This window comes from Polyodon spathula, chromosome 17 (genome assembly GCF_017654505.1).
Source record: "Polyodon spathula isolate WHYD16114869_AA chromosome 17, ASM1765450v1, whole genome shotgun sequence".
Classification (NCBI taxonomy): Eukaryota; Metazoa; Chordata; class Actinopteri; order Acipenseriformes; family Polyodontidae; genus Polyodon; species Polyodon spathula.
This window is the reverse complement of record NC_054550.1, coordinates 4025157-4039184: the sequence shown is the minus strand read 5'-3', so window position 1 is coordinate 4039184 and position 14028 is coordinate 4025157. Positions and strand designations below refer to the sequence as shown.

The window sequence follows — 14028 nt, the reverse complement described above, 5'->3', positions numbered from 1 at the left end:
AACAGAAACAAAAAAAGAAACAAAATTAATTTATTATGTTCAGGAACGAAAATGATATTCAAGATTTTGTTTATCGGTTAATAGCATTTTTTTTGTTCCCTTTCAGCCTGTTCTCTCTGTCGCTTTCCATTGATCCAAAGATAATATTAAGAGTTATGACATTTTTCTGTAGACTTGAGAAAACAGCAGTGTTTATTGTATAACAAATTTATTTAGTTGCATTGTCAATCATTTAACTATTCATGATTTAATTGTTCAGTGTTTCGTTTTCATTGTTATATCCAAAAGTTGTAGAAAAGTTGTTACATTTGTTGCATGTCATTCTGTGAAATGTGCATAGAAACTAAGTGCTTTATGATTCCTCTGGGACATAGAAACATAGCTTAACAATCAAAGCTATTAATGTTTTAATATTGGAATGGGTCTCTCTGAGTTTCTCATGAATTTTGTTACATTTGATAAGCAGTGACTTAACCTTTATGAGACTGGATGGTTCGGCTATGAGATTTCAAAGCCCCTTAATTGGAAATCATGTATTATTAAATGTCACATTTGCAAACATTTAGTCCTTTTCAAGAAAGTTAAACAAGACTCTTAGAGTTGGATGACTCTAGAAGAATGGCAGATTGTATTATGCTATCCATGTTATAAAATGTATTCTTTGAGACTGTCATTGCACCTTACTTTTTGACAGCTCAGAAAAGAGTTAACAATCTAGCAATCAAAAGTTAGTCAAAAAAAAATTCTCTTATGAAAGTTTGTCTTAGTTAAAAATGTTATATATGTCAGGAAATGTTGCTTTCTATTTTCTGTTTTATTTTTTATATATAATTTGGGAAAATGTAGCTTTAATGATGAGGCATATCCTCTGCACAAATCAAATTCTATTTTCCTGCAAAATGAAATTGGTATTGCATGAATCTCTGTAGAGCGAAACTATTGAACACAAAGTGAGTGTGTTAAAATAACTCTGCTAGGACTCATTAACTCACATCTCAAAGTCAGGGGTCCTGTTGAACAGGAATCATTCTGTTATGCAATGATACAGCTCTTTGGAAAGGATGTGTAGGATTGCTGTAAATTGAAACCAGAAACAATGACTATGTATGGTAACATTGTCTCTAATTAGAGTGTATTTACATAGTAGATACTTTTTCTGATACAACTGTGTTGTTCCACATGTTGCACAAAAATATTTACACGATATGTACATTGTAATAATAACATAGTAAATACATGTGTACTTACACATAATTACAAAGTAATTACAATGTCAATACACAGTAATTGGAGGCACTTCAGGTAAAATGTTACTGTAAATTGTTAAAAAAAACAAACAAAAAAACTTGAGTGAAACTTATCTCAAAGGACAAATTCACCATTCTGTGTGTAATACAACACAAATGGACTAAACAGTTAAATGCAAATCAAGTCAATCAGAAAGACGATTTGCACAAATTGTACGGGGTGTCTTGCATAGAATGAGCAGGCAAATGCAAGACAAAGTGACCTAATCTGCATATGTAAATAAGAATATATTAACATGCTAATAATTATTGCCTTATATTCTCTTCCATGTCCAGTGTATTGTTTATATAGATGCTCTGGTCATTGTTATATGCGTCAAACTACAAGCAGCTTTGACAGTTACTATAATTACCAGATGTTGGATAGCCATAATTAAGCTCTCAGAATTTAGTCAAGGCTCATTAGCTTAATTAGCAACCCATGCACACAGGGGTTAAACCATGTTGCTTCATGTCCAGTATGTTGCAGGTCTAATTTTAGTTCACGGACATTCTTATACATCATTGTCTGAAATGGAATCTGTAACTTAAACACTGAGTAATCTGTTATATACACAGTGGAATCTGTTTCTTAAGGTACAGTAGAAGAATATCTTTTACATGCCTTTTGGGCTGATATTTACGCAGATAAAGCGTTCCTATAATGTAATGTTGTACCACCAGGAGCTAAACCTGACTTTTTAAAATCAGCACAGATGGTGTTGTGAAACTCTGTTTTTCTTGAGGTTTAGCAGAGTGATGAACTGTGTTGGACTGTGAATTGTTTAAGCTTAGGCTTCCTTCTCATTTTTGTTGATAACAGCCATCTCTCTAAAACAAACATCCTCTGGTTTTCTGGCTTCAGTCTCACTGTCACTGGAGAGTAAATGCTGCACTGTTACAAAACAATCCCAGCTTCAACAAGCATGCAGTTTAGCCCAATTTAAACTCAATGTGTACAATTTTTTTCTGATTATCAAAAACACGATTCATGTGGCTTGTCCTTTTAAAAAATCTCGCCTCGCCACCGTCATTTAATATCAATAAAAGACAAACTGGCGGATTCTTAAGAGCTGGTTACTTACTATTATTCTGCAGCATGCCAGCCTGATGCAGGTTTTCTGCAGCTTTGCTTTGTTCTGGCTTTGTGCTTCACATACCTCCTGTAATGTATGGGGTTGCCATGCATTGTATTTTCATATTTGCCCTTTGGTGGATAACACCTAAGAATGTGCATATTAATGACGATACTACTTCTGAGCTGGACCTAAGGCCATTGAATAGAATGCAAAACAAAGCTGCCCCCTGTTCCTATTGTGCTGCCAAAATGAATTGCTATACTGTGCCGCCTGAATTAAGCTGAAAATACACCCTTTATATGAGCGTTATCCAACAAACATCATTTTTTTAGGGAAGGAAATAAAAATACGTTTTTACTAGTTAAAACGTAAGAAAAACCATGTGATTATGTGTTTAGTTGGCCCATAAACTTGAAATAATTTGTGTCCTGTCGATAGTGTATTTGATTTGTAAGAATTGCTATCCATTGTCTCTACCTACAATGTATTTCATTAAGTTTGCACGTACATGGCTAGTATCTCTTTTTTCGTTTATTTGTTTAGGTTTTTTTTCTCTAATGCTGGAGCAAATAAATGCCAATGAAACCTGTATACTTTTTTCAAGCATGGAAAAGTTATGTTGAAGAGCCACTCCCCTGGATGTTCACATGCTTCTTCAGTTCACAGTAATTTGCCTTTGCATGGGAACAGTTTGATCGTAGCAAAGCTATACATATAAATTACAAGAGAATATGAATCAAGGGCACATTCTCATGTCTAAATTGGGTCTTCCTTTTCCTTACCTAGTCTTCATCCTGCAATCTGAAAGCTCTTTTTGCCCTCAGTGCTAAAGGTCATGCATGACATTAAAACAACATGACCCGATGAAGCTGTTAATGACTGCTTCATGTAGGGTTTAGTCATAAGGCAACGCTTACGTTCACTTCACATGATCTTTCCGTGTTACATTTCAGGTGAACATTTGACTGCCTTTTGGCATTAGATAAGCTTCTTTATGGCTGAAAAATAAGTTGTTCTCTGTTTTTACTTTCAGAGGTCTGATTTGGGTCATACAGTTGTTTGTGTTTTTTTGTGAAAATAGTTTTATTCTGTAGAACTTCTGAGCCCCTATGAATAAGGCATTTAGAAAAAACTCACCTAGTTAAATTTTGTGTTCATTAATACCCAAGGTGTAGGTACATTGGTATTTACTAAGTGACTACTATATAAGTACACAGCAATTATAGATGTTAAATTGAAAGTGTTATCGGATAAACAAATGTCATCAAAACCATTCACCACAGGTCTCTCGCTGGAGAAGCACAGCTCTCAATGAATCGAATCATGTTAAATTCTTGTACACTTCACAATACATTTTCATTAAGAAAGCACTTTGCCCATGCTATCTGCCTAAATTTACACAAGCTTTCCTACTTCATGGGATTTCATTTACAAATGCACGGTAAGTGAAAGAATGTATTGGAGAGCATTGCTATTGCCATTCCATGAAAACCAATTCAGCCTTTCTTCAATTGAGCGATAAGACTAGACTGGGTTACTGCAGCATGGGAATGTGAAATTGGATTCCTGAGACTACTGAATATTTAAACTGGAAGCTTCAGAAGACGAGTAATGGACTGTGAATCTTACAAGTGAGGACTAACTGTGTCCGTTGCTTGAAGTACTCCACATTTGATTGCTAGATTGTTAACACTTTTTTGAGCTGTCAAATAGTAAGGGGCAATGGCAGTCTCCAAGAATACATTTTATTTCTCATTTCTGCATAAGCTGTTCACATATGAACACTGCCGATCCAGCAGACCGGCTTTACCACCTTTCTTTCTTTCTTTCTTTCTTTCTTTCTTTCTTTCTTTCTTTCTTTCTTTCTTTTATTCTTGTTTCTTTCTTTTCTTTGTACTTTTCTTTTCGTCTTTCTTCTTTTTCCTATTTTCATCTTTCGTTTCTATTCCTTTTCTTTTCCGTTTTCTCTTTTTCTTTCTTTCTTCTTTCTTTCTTTCTTTCTTTCTTCTTTTCATTTTCCAGCATGAGTAGAACAATTAGCTCTAAAAACTATTAATCACAGATGTATGTAAATATCTGCAGTTGTAAGTCAGAAAATGAGAACATTGTTTTGTTTACATAATATATCTAGAGCCTCTTAACTATTTTTTGTTATCATAGCAAGTACTGAAGACCTCATTGACTTCCTTTGCCATCTATTTTCAGCATCTGTAATGTTTTGCATTCTTGGGGATTTTAATAGCCACTCAAAGCCAGTTGGTGGTGACGGTGTGGCCATGGAAGCGGGATCAGAAATGCTGTGGGTCAAACCAGAGAATCTGCTCTGGCCTCAGTCCACCCCAGCTGCAAGACTGGGCAATCCTCCATTGAGAAGCTTTGGCATCTTAATTTGGCTGCCAGTTTAAAGGACTACATTGATTGATGAAAGGAGATTAGATGTGGATTACAATGTAGTGTTTTCAAAAGAATTATAGATGGGCAAGCATCAAGAAGATGGGTTTTTATCTTCTTTACCAATTTTCATTTATTGAATCTCATAGTAGACTGTGTTGTCCTGGAGGTAATCATGGGCTTGTGGGATTGCTTCTGTACAGCATTAAAATATATTCTTTCTTATCTGGACAGAAGGATTGTTTTTCCCATAATTGCTAAAGCCAAAAATACTAAATGTACAGTAAATATCATAAAAATAAATACATAATAATAATAATATAATAATAATAATAATAATAATAATAATAATAATAATAATGCTGCAAAGCATCTTAAAATGTGTTGCATGTAAATACAGTAGGTGGTTTATTAATATTACAGCCATTGCAACAGCTATAAAGTGCTTGATTACTACCTGGGATCCAACCTGAGACATACAGTACATACGTCCCTATTTATGATTATTAATAGAGAGGCAACCAGCCTCTGATATGGGAAGCACTACAAAGACTTTGTTTAAGTTCTTAACATGCAAGCACATCAGTGACCCACAAAGGATTAATGCCCCACCAGCAGTGTGATAATTCTTAAGACAGGGCTAACATCTGCTGATTTAAGCATCTAATGGTATTTGTAGGCAGAATGAAAAATATCGCAGCGAGTCAAACGATAATAAATGTAATTTCCTGTCTCCCTGTGGAGAATATGTTAATGTATCTGTCTGGTGTAAACCAGGAATTTGCATGTGCATAGCAATTAAGTCAGTGTTTAGGTATATGTGGCAACATCTATTTTTAAATCAATTATTCTGCCCCGTGTCTCAAGGGACGTGTGCTTACATATGTAATGTAAGTGTTGCACAGATTTAGCTTTTTCATTTTGTGTTTCTTTGTTTTACTTGAGAACACTAATCTACAGTACAGCAGGTAACTGCAATTGCAAAAGTAAACTGGTGCTGTTTAAATGGAAAGTCCCATAATGAATGTGCATCTAATCCTTTCTACACAGGATATTTCTCCGCCTTGGAAGAGCGAAGCTTCGAAAACTGTGACCACGAAAGGCCAGCCTGTCAAGAAGGGTAATCGGGGGCTCCCAGAGTGTCAGCCTCCCAATGTAAGATCAACAGATTTTGAGCCAGTTGAAGTTCAGTGACAATATCTTTCAATCTGCTTTCTACTGACTGCTTCTCTCCATCCCAAGCACTGTCATTGAAGAAAAGGAATGCATTATACACTCAGGTTTATACTGGGCAGTGCATGTTATAGTCACAGTGCCAAGAAAAGAAGTCCAAACATAGACTCTGCTGCAGGTCAACGCCACACTGAGCCATTGCCAAATTAATATCAAAGCCTTGTGATCTTCAGTGGGAATGCAAAGGAATGATTCCATAGGAAGGGGCAATTCTAGCACAAAAGCAGCTACAATGGTATGATCTATTGCTATACTGGTGGCAGTGGTCTTGTATGTTTGCTACCTATTGGTTCCCAATCCATTGAGTTGCCACTTCTGGTAATGCCAAGTCTATAATACCCTCTGATCCAATAAAACCAATTTTCAAGTTTGGTCAAAAAGTTTCTCTGTTTGACTACTTTTATGCTAATAAAAAGGGACCTATTGATCTCTAGTTTTTCTGGCTTGATAAATTATTGCAGTAAAATTAAGTGAAAGCACCATGACACATATTTTCTAGGTACTGCAATATAGTGAAGACACTAATAAAAGTTGCTGGAATCTTATCTAAGACACTGCTTGTTTCATTGCGTATTCATACTAGCACTAAAGCACCTAATTGCTTGCTACATTAATTCTTTGTGTTGACAATAATGCTTCTAACTGGAAATGCTGCTACACATAGGGCATAAATTATTCCTTATGGATTCAAAAAGTACCTCTGTCTGCAGGTCATCTAGAGATAAATATGATCAGTAATATCCCCAAGACTAGTATACAATTAAGTGCCTAGTTATGAGTTCCACATCGCTGAGAAACAGTAAAGTGTAAGCCGTAAACAAGTAACCTGCATGGCCACAAACACAGAATCCATTCTATATTACTCTAAAAGCACATCAGGGGGTCCCCGAGTGGCTCACTTGGTAGAAGCACAGCCGCATCATGCACAGGGTGAGTCATACAGCACAGGTTCGCATCCTGGCTGTGCAAAGTAGGCCAGTCTTCACTGGGGACTCCAAAGAAAACATTGCATTGGCCCAGGCACTCCCATGGACCAGGGAGGTAAAACCAGCAGAGACTGTTTCTCTGTATAGCTCTACAGCAAACCCTGCTGACCAGGTGCCCAGTAAGCTCAGTGGGGACAACTGCAGGGCTGGGCTTTGTCCTCCAGAGGTCAGTAGCTCACTGACATCCACTCTCAAGTTCCTGGGTGTAAATTGGAGGTTAAATTATAACTGGACACACTGAAATATAAAAATAAATAAAGGCACATCAACTATTAAATTACTATGGACTTGTACAGGATATTGCACCATTGTCAAGGCACCCAAACAGTGAACACATTCACATGCAATTCTTTTACACATAGGTTCCTGTACCAGAGGCAGAAAACTCAGTAGCGCACACCAGAGAGATTGTTGTTATTGATAAGCTACCGAGAAAAAAAATGTGCAACCAGTAATAAACAACCCAGGACCACTCTGATACCAGGAGTATTATGGAATGTTATATTTTTTTCATTTAAGTGATCTACGACTTACATCCAGCTGCAGAATAGATTGTATGCAGGAGATGAAGTTGGCTTCGTCCCCGGTTTGATGGCTACTTTACAGTCTGGTGTTGTGGCTTCAAATGACCTTGTTTATATAGAACAGGGTTTCCCATTCTCTTGAATTGAATGTGTTGGCATACAGCATATAATGGTCGGTTTTTCTACAAGGGCGCGTTTTTTATCTGCTATTCCCAAATGGGATATGTGTTTAAGATGTCTTTATGTTCAGTAAGCTTCCAGGTCATTAATCATTATAGGTGCATATAGATCATAGGGCCCCCCGAGTTCCTGTTCAAATGGCCATGTCTCACTGCTGATGAGTTCTCATTTGACTGAAATAATTAATTACAATTGAACCCACCATTTTAGCAAACTCCTTATCACACTTTGTATTAACCATGAAGGCTTTATAGCAAGTTATAAACTTTGGTCACACAATAAAAATAAGTTGAATATATATATAAGTTGAATAGCTGTTGACTAGGCAGGCTTTCTAATTCCGCACTGCAATATTCACAAACATATCCAACATTGAAATAAATTCAAGGAGAATTATTCATTGCTTTATTGACTACCTATGTCACAACTAACAGCTTCATAACATTCAATCAGCTAATCATGGTGCAACTTAGATTGCATCTATCCCAGGGTAATCTTAATGAAAGTGCTGTAGAGTTGCCCAAATGTGCAAGGTTGCAAAGTTTCTGCTATTGAACCAAATGATAACTATGCAATTTCCAAAGTTAAGACCATCTCAAAATGGGTGTAGCATTTTTTTTTTTTTTGCTTAATTTTTATTTACAGTAATTCCCAGGCATGAATGATCTTTTTTAATGATCGAAGTGCATTTGTTTAAAGTGAACTGCATACCAAGCATATTAGACTTAATGAAGCATGGCCATGCCTTAGTGAGCCACCATTTGCAATATACATGTCCAATTAGAATCCAGCAATGAAGACAAAGTAGTGTGTGTTGATGCAGGACCGGCTCTACATGTATAAAAAATATACATCCTTGGTAACCCTTTATATTATGTGTCTCTAATTAGTGTGCGTTTACATAGTAGTTACTTAGTAAATAGATGTGCACTTACACATAATTACAATGTTGTTATGCAGTTACAATATGTTTAATGTGTACATTGTTTTGCATGCTATAACCCTAAACCTAACCCTAACCCAAACTCTAAACCTCTCTAAACCCCCTAACCCTAGCACTAAACCTAACACATACCCTTTTCTGAAACAATTGTGTACCTATTGTGCAAAAAAGATTTAAGTACATTGTAACTATGCATAAGTACATATGTATTTACTGTGTAACTACTATGTAAATACACAATAATAAGGACACAATGTATAGTGTTACCACTTCCATTATATCAAAACAATTCATTGTTCCTTACAAGATGCAACCAAGTGGCATGGTGGGGGGGGGTGGGGGGTGTGGCGGGGGGGGGGGGGGGGGGGGGGTGGCAGAAAAGGAACAAGGAACAACTCCTGTAATAAATTGTAAAAACCAAAGACCATGAATTTGATTTCTGTTGAGCTGTAACACAGGAAAACACTGAAAAATTTAGGCATTATTTGCATGTGATATGCCTTAATGTGGATTACAGAGATACAAATCTCTGTATGCAATGACACTTGACTGTCACTTTGTCACCACGGATTCTGTCTCCAGTCAGTGAGACCAGTCCGGATCTTCTGCATTGTGGTTAAAATGCTCCCTTGGTGTGCCGGGGGTCGTCGATTTGCACCCAGCCTCCCCTCACATTACCTTACACCTGAATTTACTTATTATTATTATTATTATTATTATTATTATTATTATTATTATTGCAGGTTGGCAAGAATTGTTCTCAAAACCAAACTGAACAAGAGTCGTTGGAGAAGAGGGCAGTTAAACTAAATCCATATGTTCAGGTAATTTTGAACAACAAATGAGATCCAGTATTTTGAAATGTATTGCTTGTTATGCAGTGTATAGAGAAGGTTTTTATGGTCTTTCCTTAAACGAATGAAAAGGGATTCTGTGTTTCCATAGGAACACATTATTTTTCAGTCTCTTGGCAGGCATTATTCACAAGATGCTGTTTTGCAAAACCATCTGTCTTTTAATTATGTGGCTATCAGAACATCTTGCAATAAAACAGTAACCTTGTGTTGGGTTTGGCTTAATTTAATTGCATTGCAAAAAAGAGTATGGGAAAGAAACATCTTAGAAATGAATGAGGATTATTGGATTGTATTTCGTCTTGAATGATGAACATTCATTTATCTGATTGAGTGAAATGTTTGTCAACTAAATACCCTGAACAGCACTTATTAAAGTGTGCCTGAGACTTTCTCTCTATTCTCTGTCCAGGCACACAAATCCCAATCAGAGATATTTGAGCTAATGCAAGTACCGAAGTTGGCGTGTAGACTGTGGTTAAGGATGGGATTGTCCTCTCACTAGAGCTGTGTAAAATGATCCCAATGCAGAGCACAATCTCATACAAGAGCCTGAAGACAGACTGGTGGAGAACGTCCCTGTTGCACTTACTGACCTGTAGAACACAATGATTCAGTGTAGACTGGGGAAAATGGAACCAGAATGATAACACGTTTCAGTCAAACTCTTTGGGCCTGGATTCTCAAAGCTATTTAGTCCATATTGTTATTTGCACTGTTAACTAAAACTTTTTTTTTTTTTTTTTTTAGAAAATTACAGAAATAAACAACATGGGCATTTAATTGAAGTGCCTGTAAGTATTTTCAATTCTAAAGTTTATTTTTTTTTTAAAAAAGGATAGTTATTACAAAGCAACTGATGTTTATGTTTTTGTTTGTTTGTTTTTTTCTCTTTTTTTGTCTACAGCAGGAAGCCCTCAACCCCTCATGGGAGAAAACAGATGTGTATTAAAGTCAGTTGAAGACAACGAGAAAAAATACTGGAAAATGAGGACAAGAAGAAGGAGGCCAATGGAATATGATTCACAAAATTGTAACAATCCAATTGTAGATAGTATCGAGACTTACATTGGAACATTCTGTATGCTAGACTGTCATTTTCTTTCTAGTGGAGGTGTAGTCTAGCACTGAGGCATGCCCCACCCCCCCATGCCTATCTTCACTTTAGTACTTGTCGATTTCTAAATGGAACTTCCCTTGTGAAAATGAAACCTATTGTAACAACGTGCGCCATTTCATTTCATTAAAATAAAACCTCTATTGACAGACCAATATGCAGAACTGTTCGTTTGTTAAAATGAAATTAACTGAATTGCCATATGAAGCCAACGGCAAAGTTAATAATGTGGAGACGTCAGTCAAAAAACATCTGTATAATAATAACACCCATAGCACGTGCAGCTGTTTGTCTCTTCTCCTCTAATGACAGAGAGGCTTTAATTGCATAAAATGGCAGCAGATCTAAATAAAGACATATTTCAAATCAGTATCACCTTTCTGATGTTTGCTATACTGTTACAGACAGAAATCCACTGAAGAGATGCATGAGCACTGGCTTTGTATTAAATGTCTCAAATTACTGTTTATTTGTGTCGTAGTTACTTAGTAAATTACAATGTTATTATGCATAGGTACAATGCACTTTCCGTGTATTTTTTTGCACGATATAACCCTTACCCTAAGCTTCTAAACTTAACCCTAACATGAATCAATTGTGCAAAATGATTTACATGCCAAGTACATTATAATTATGCATAATGACATTGTAATCGTGTGTAAGTATGCATGTATTTACTAAGTAACTGCTATGTAACTACACAATAATAAGAGTCACAATGTAAAGTGTTACTGTTTGATTAACATAAACATGGTACCCAGAGCTCCCTATTTTAATTAGGTAAGAGATGGCAATATTTTAATCTGACTCTGTTAAGATACACCCCAGTATTTTTTACATCACTTCCACCCCCCCCCCCCCCCCCCCAATCCCTGTCTCAATCTCCTGATGCCAGGTTCAGTTTTTTCAGAACATTTAGGGGCATATAGAATTGTTCCTAACCAATAATTCCATGGTAGGATCTTAGAGTTCTTAAAGATCTAGTTGAAAATCTGAGGAAAATAAACAAAATAGCCCGTACATTATTCTGGCTTCATAAATATAATTTTCAGGTACAATCCTAAGGTGTGAGTTTTATCATGAAGCAGAGACTTGCTAGGTATGTTAAGTGCTAGCAGCTTTGCCTCAGGCCATATATAGCAGCCACCAATGTGGCCATTACCCAATTAAATCACTCTTGTCTCCAGAAGTAATTGCTGAAATAATATAGCTGTTATGCTACAGTACATTTCTTAAAATGTGAAAATCCTGACATTTTCATATTGCCACCGAAATGTCACATCACACTCTGTGACTCGATTATTAATAACTTGGGATTGTTTTTGGTTTTTCATTAATTCAGCAACACACTCTTAGTCCTCAGTCACACTGCAACTGTATTTATTGATGAATACAAATCTTTAAAAGAGAAAGAGGAAGCTGGTGAATAGATTCATTCCTGGATTCATAAAGGTGGCACTAGCAACAGCTTTTATGTAACACAGTTATTCTCCTAAAGCTCCAATGCTGTTCAAAGTGCCTGTAATAAATACAGCAACAACGTGTGTAGCTTGTTTTTGAAGTGCATCATATAATCTGTTGTTATACGATACCTTTCATACTGGTTATCAACAAGATTATGAGAAATGTAATATACAGGACACACGTTATAATAGAAAAACGTTAAAAAAAAGAAAAAAAAGTTGCTTGTGCCTGGCCTGAAAAGTGTGTCTTCTTCACTTAGTTTCTGATATGTTATACCTTATATATATGTAACTGAATTTTGTTATATTTTTAATAGCTGGATCATTAATCAAAATGTGCATTGCTTTCAAAAGTTAGTAAAAAACACACAAGAAACAGAATTCTGCAAAAGTCACTTTTTCGATTCTTTAAGGTATTATATTTTGGTCCACTGTTTAAGATTAAAAATGTTTTTTTTTTCCTTAGCCTTTGATCAATAACTGAGTGTGTGTGTGTGTGTGGGGGGGGGGGGGGGGGGGGGGTGCCTGCAGGTAACATTGCACACATATTAAAGAATGTAACCAACTCTAGAATGGTTACAACCAACTGTAGATCAATATATTTCATTTTTGCAAGGCTTTTCTATCTGTACTACACCATTTGTGTGTTTATTTCATAGCAATACTTTAACATTAAGAAAAAAAACAATGACTGTGTGCATTTTTTTTTATAAACCACTTTGTACTATGACTCTTGTATCTAGGCTTTAGGACTATTGTCAGCTGTTACTAATGGTTTTGCAGGAAACCCGACAATCAATCTTTTTATGACAGAAGTTTCGATATAAAGGAATAGAAATATAGAAAATAGAAATAGAAAATGTTCAATACTTATTTTGTTATGTTTGATCCCCTTTTTCTCAGCAAATCACTATGCCATTAATAAAACAAAAAAGAAAAACAATATTTGTAGAATGTTCTATTTTGCAACATGTTTGTGTCAGTATTTTCATCAATTGCTCTGTGTACAGAATGTAGAACATTTAAGAGGCCATCAATGGGTATATAATAATGCACACTAGGGCTTTCTAACTTTACTGCAAGGAATATCCATACATTACTCTGCGTACAAACGTCTTCTCTGCCTTCTTAATGTATTTGCACAGTTAAAAGAAAATTGATTGGAAGTTTTGAATCATTTATGCCAATGGGTGCTTCAAGGGAAAGCGCAGACCATTGCTCAAAATTATTCAACTATTGATGACACACTATAACACTTATACATAGAAAATGCATTGAGACAACTGGCTATGCAATGTAAAACTGCACCTACACATAACAGTTTTACTGGAGATTAGTACACACTGCTTAAAGTTGTGTATGTTTTGCAGAGTTAAGCAAGTAGGCTCGGTATGATACATTATTATTATTAATTAATATTAATTAGTAATTTAACAGACGCTTTTATCCAAAGCTAGTTACAGAGACTAGGATGTGAAGTAAGCATCAACAACTGTTGCTGCACTTACAATAGGACCTCGGTTTTATGTCTCATCTAAATTAGTTAAGATTTACAAAGATTTTGGCACAAGTTCTTGAAAGAGCTGTTAAATGTTAAAGGCTGGGGTTGTCATGGTAATATTTAGTTTTTTTTATGTCTGGTCTTTGCAAACCTTACTGTAGCATTTTATTATCCCTTTCACTGAGGCTATATTGTGTCAAATATTGTTTTGCTCTGCCTTCTCTATTAACATTGCTAGAAAAGATGGTCAGCCTTGCCTTTCATTTTTTATTTAGTGTAGGGGGCTGTATATATCTTTAAAACTAGGGAGTTTGTTACCTGCTTGTTCTGAATTCATTGTATATTGTCTTCTCTAATAAATGATTTGGAGCTCTTAATGTGTGTTGTTAATAGTGTTGTTATTTAGTTTAGAGAGCCTTTATTAGTGTGTTAATCATGCTTAGAAAAATTAACATTTATACACTTTTGAAA

At 35.8% G+C, this 14028-nt stretch overlaps 1 protein-coding gene across 3 annotated transcripts in view; it reads left to right on the top strand.

Annotated features, from left to right (window-relative positions):
* LOC121330418 (leucine zipper protein 2-like) overlaps nt 1-13525 on the top strand; it is a 70344-nt gene extending 56819 nt beyond the window's left edge. For 2 of the 3 annotated variants that reach the window (XM_041276929.1, XM_041276932.1), the window contains exons 10-13: nt 5807-5911; nt 9366-9446; nt 10227-10270; nt 10384-13525. In XM_041276929.1, the coding sequence (XP_041132863.1) occupies nt 5807-5911; nt 9366-9446; nt 10227-10259 (219 nt within the window). In that variant the 3' untranslated portion in view covers nt 10260-10270; nt 10384-13525. The remainder of the gene's footprint in view (nt 1-5806; nt 5912-9365; nt 9447-10226; nt 10271-10383) is intronic. The other variant, XM_041276930.1, reaches the window with a different exon arrangement.
* Nucleotides 13526-14028: the final 503 nt, after the last annotated feature.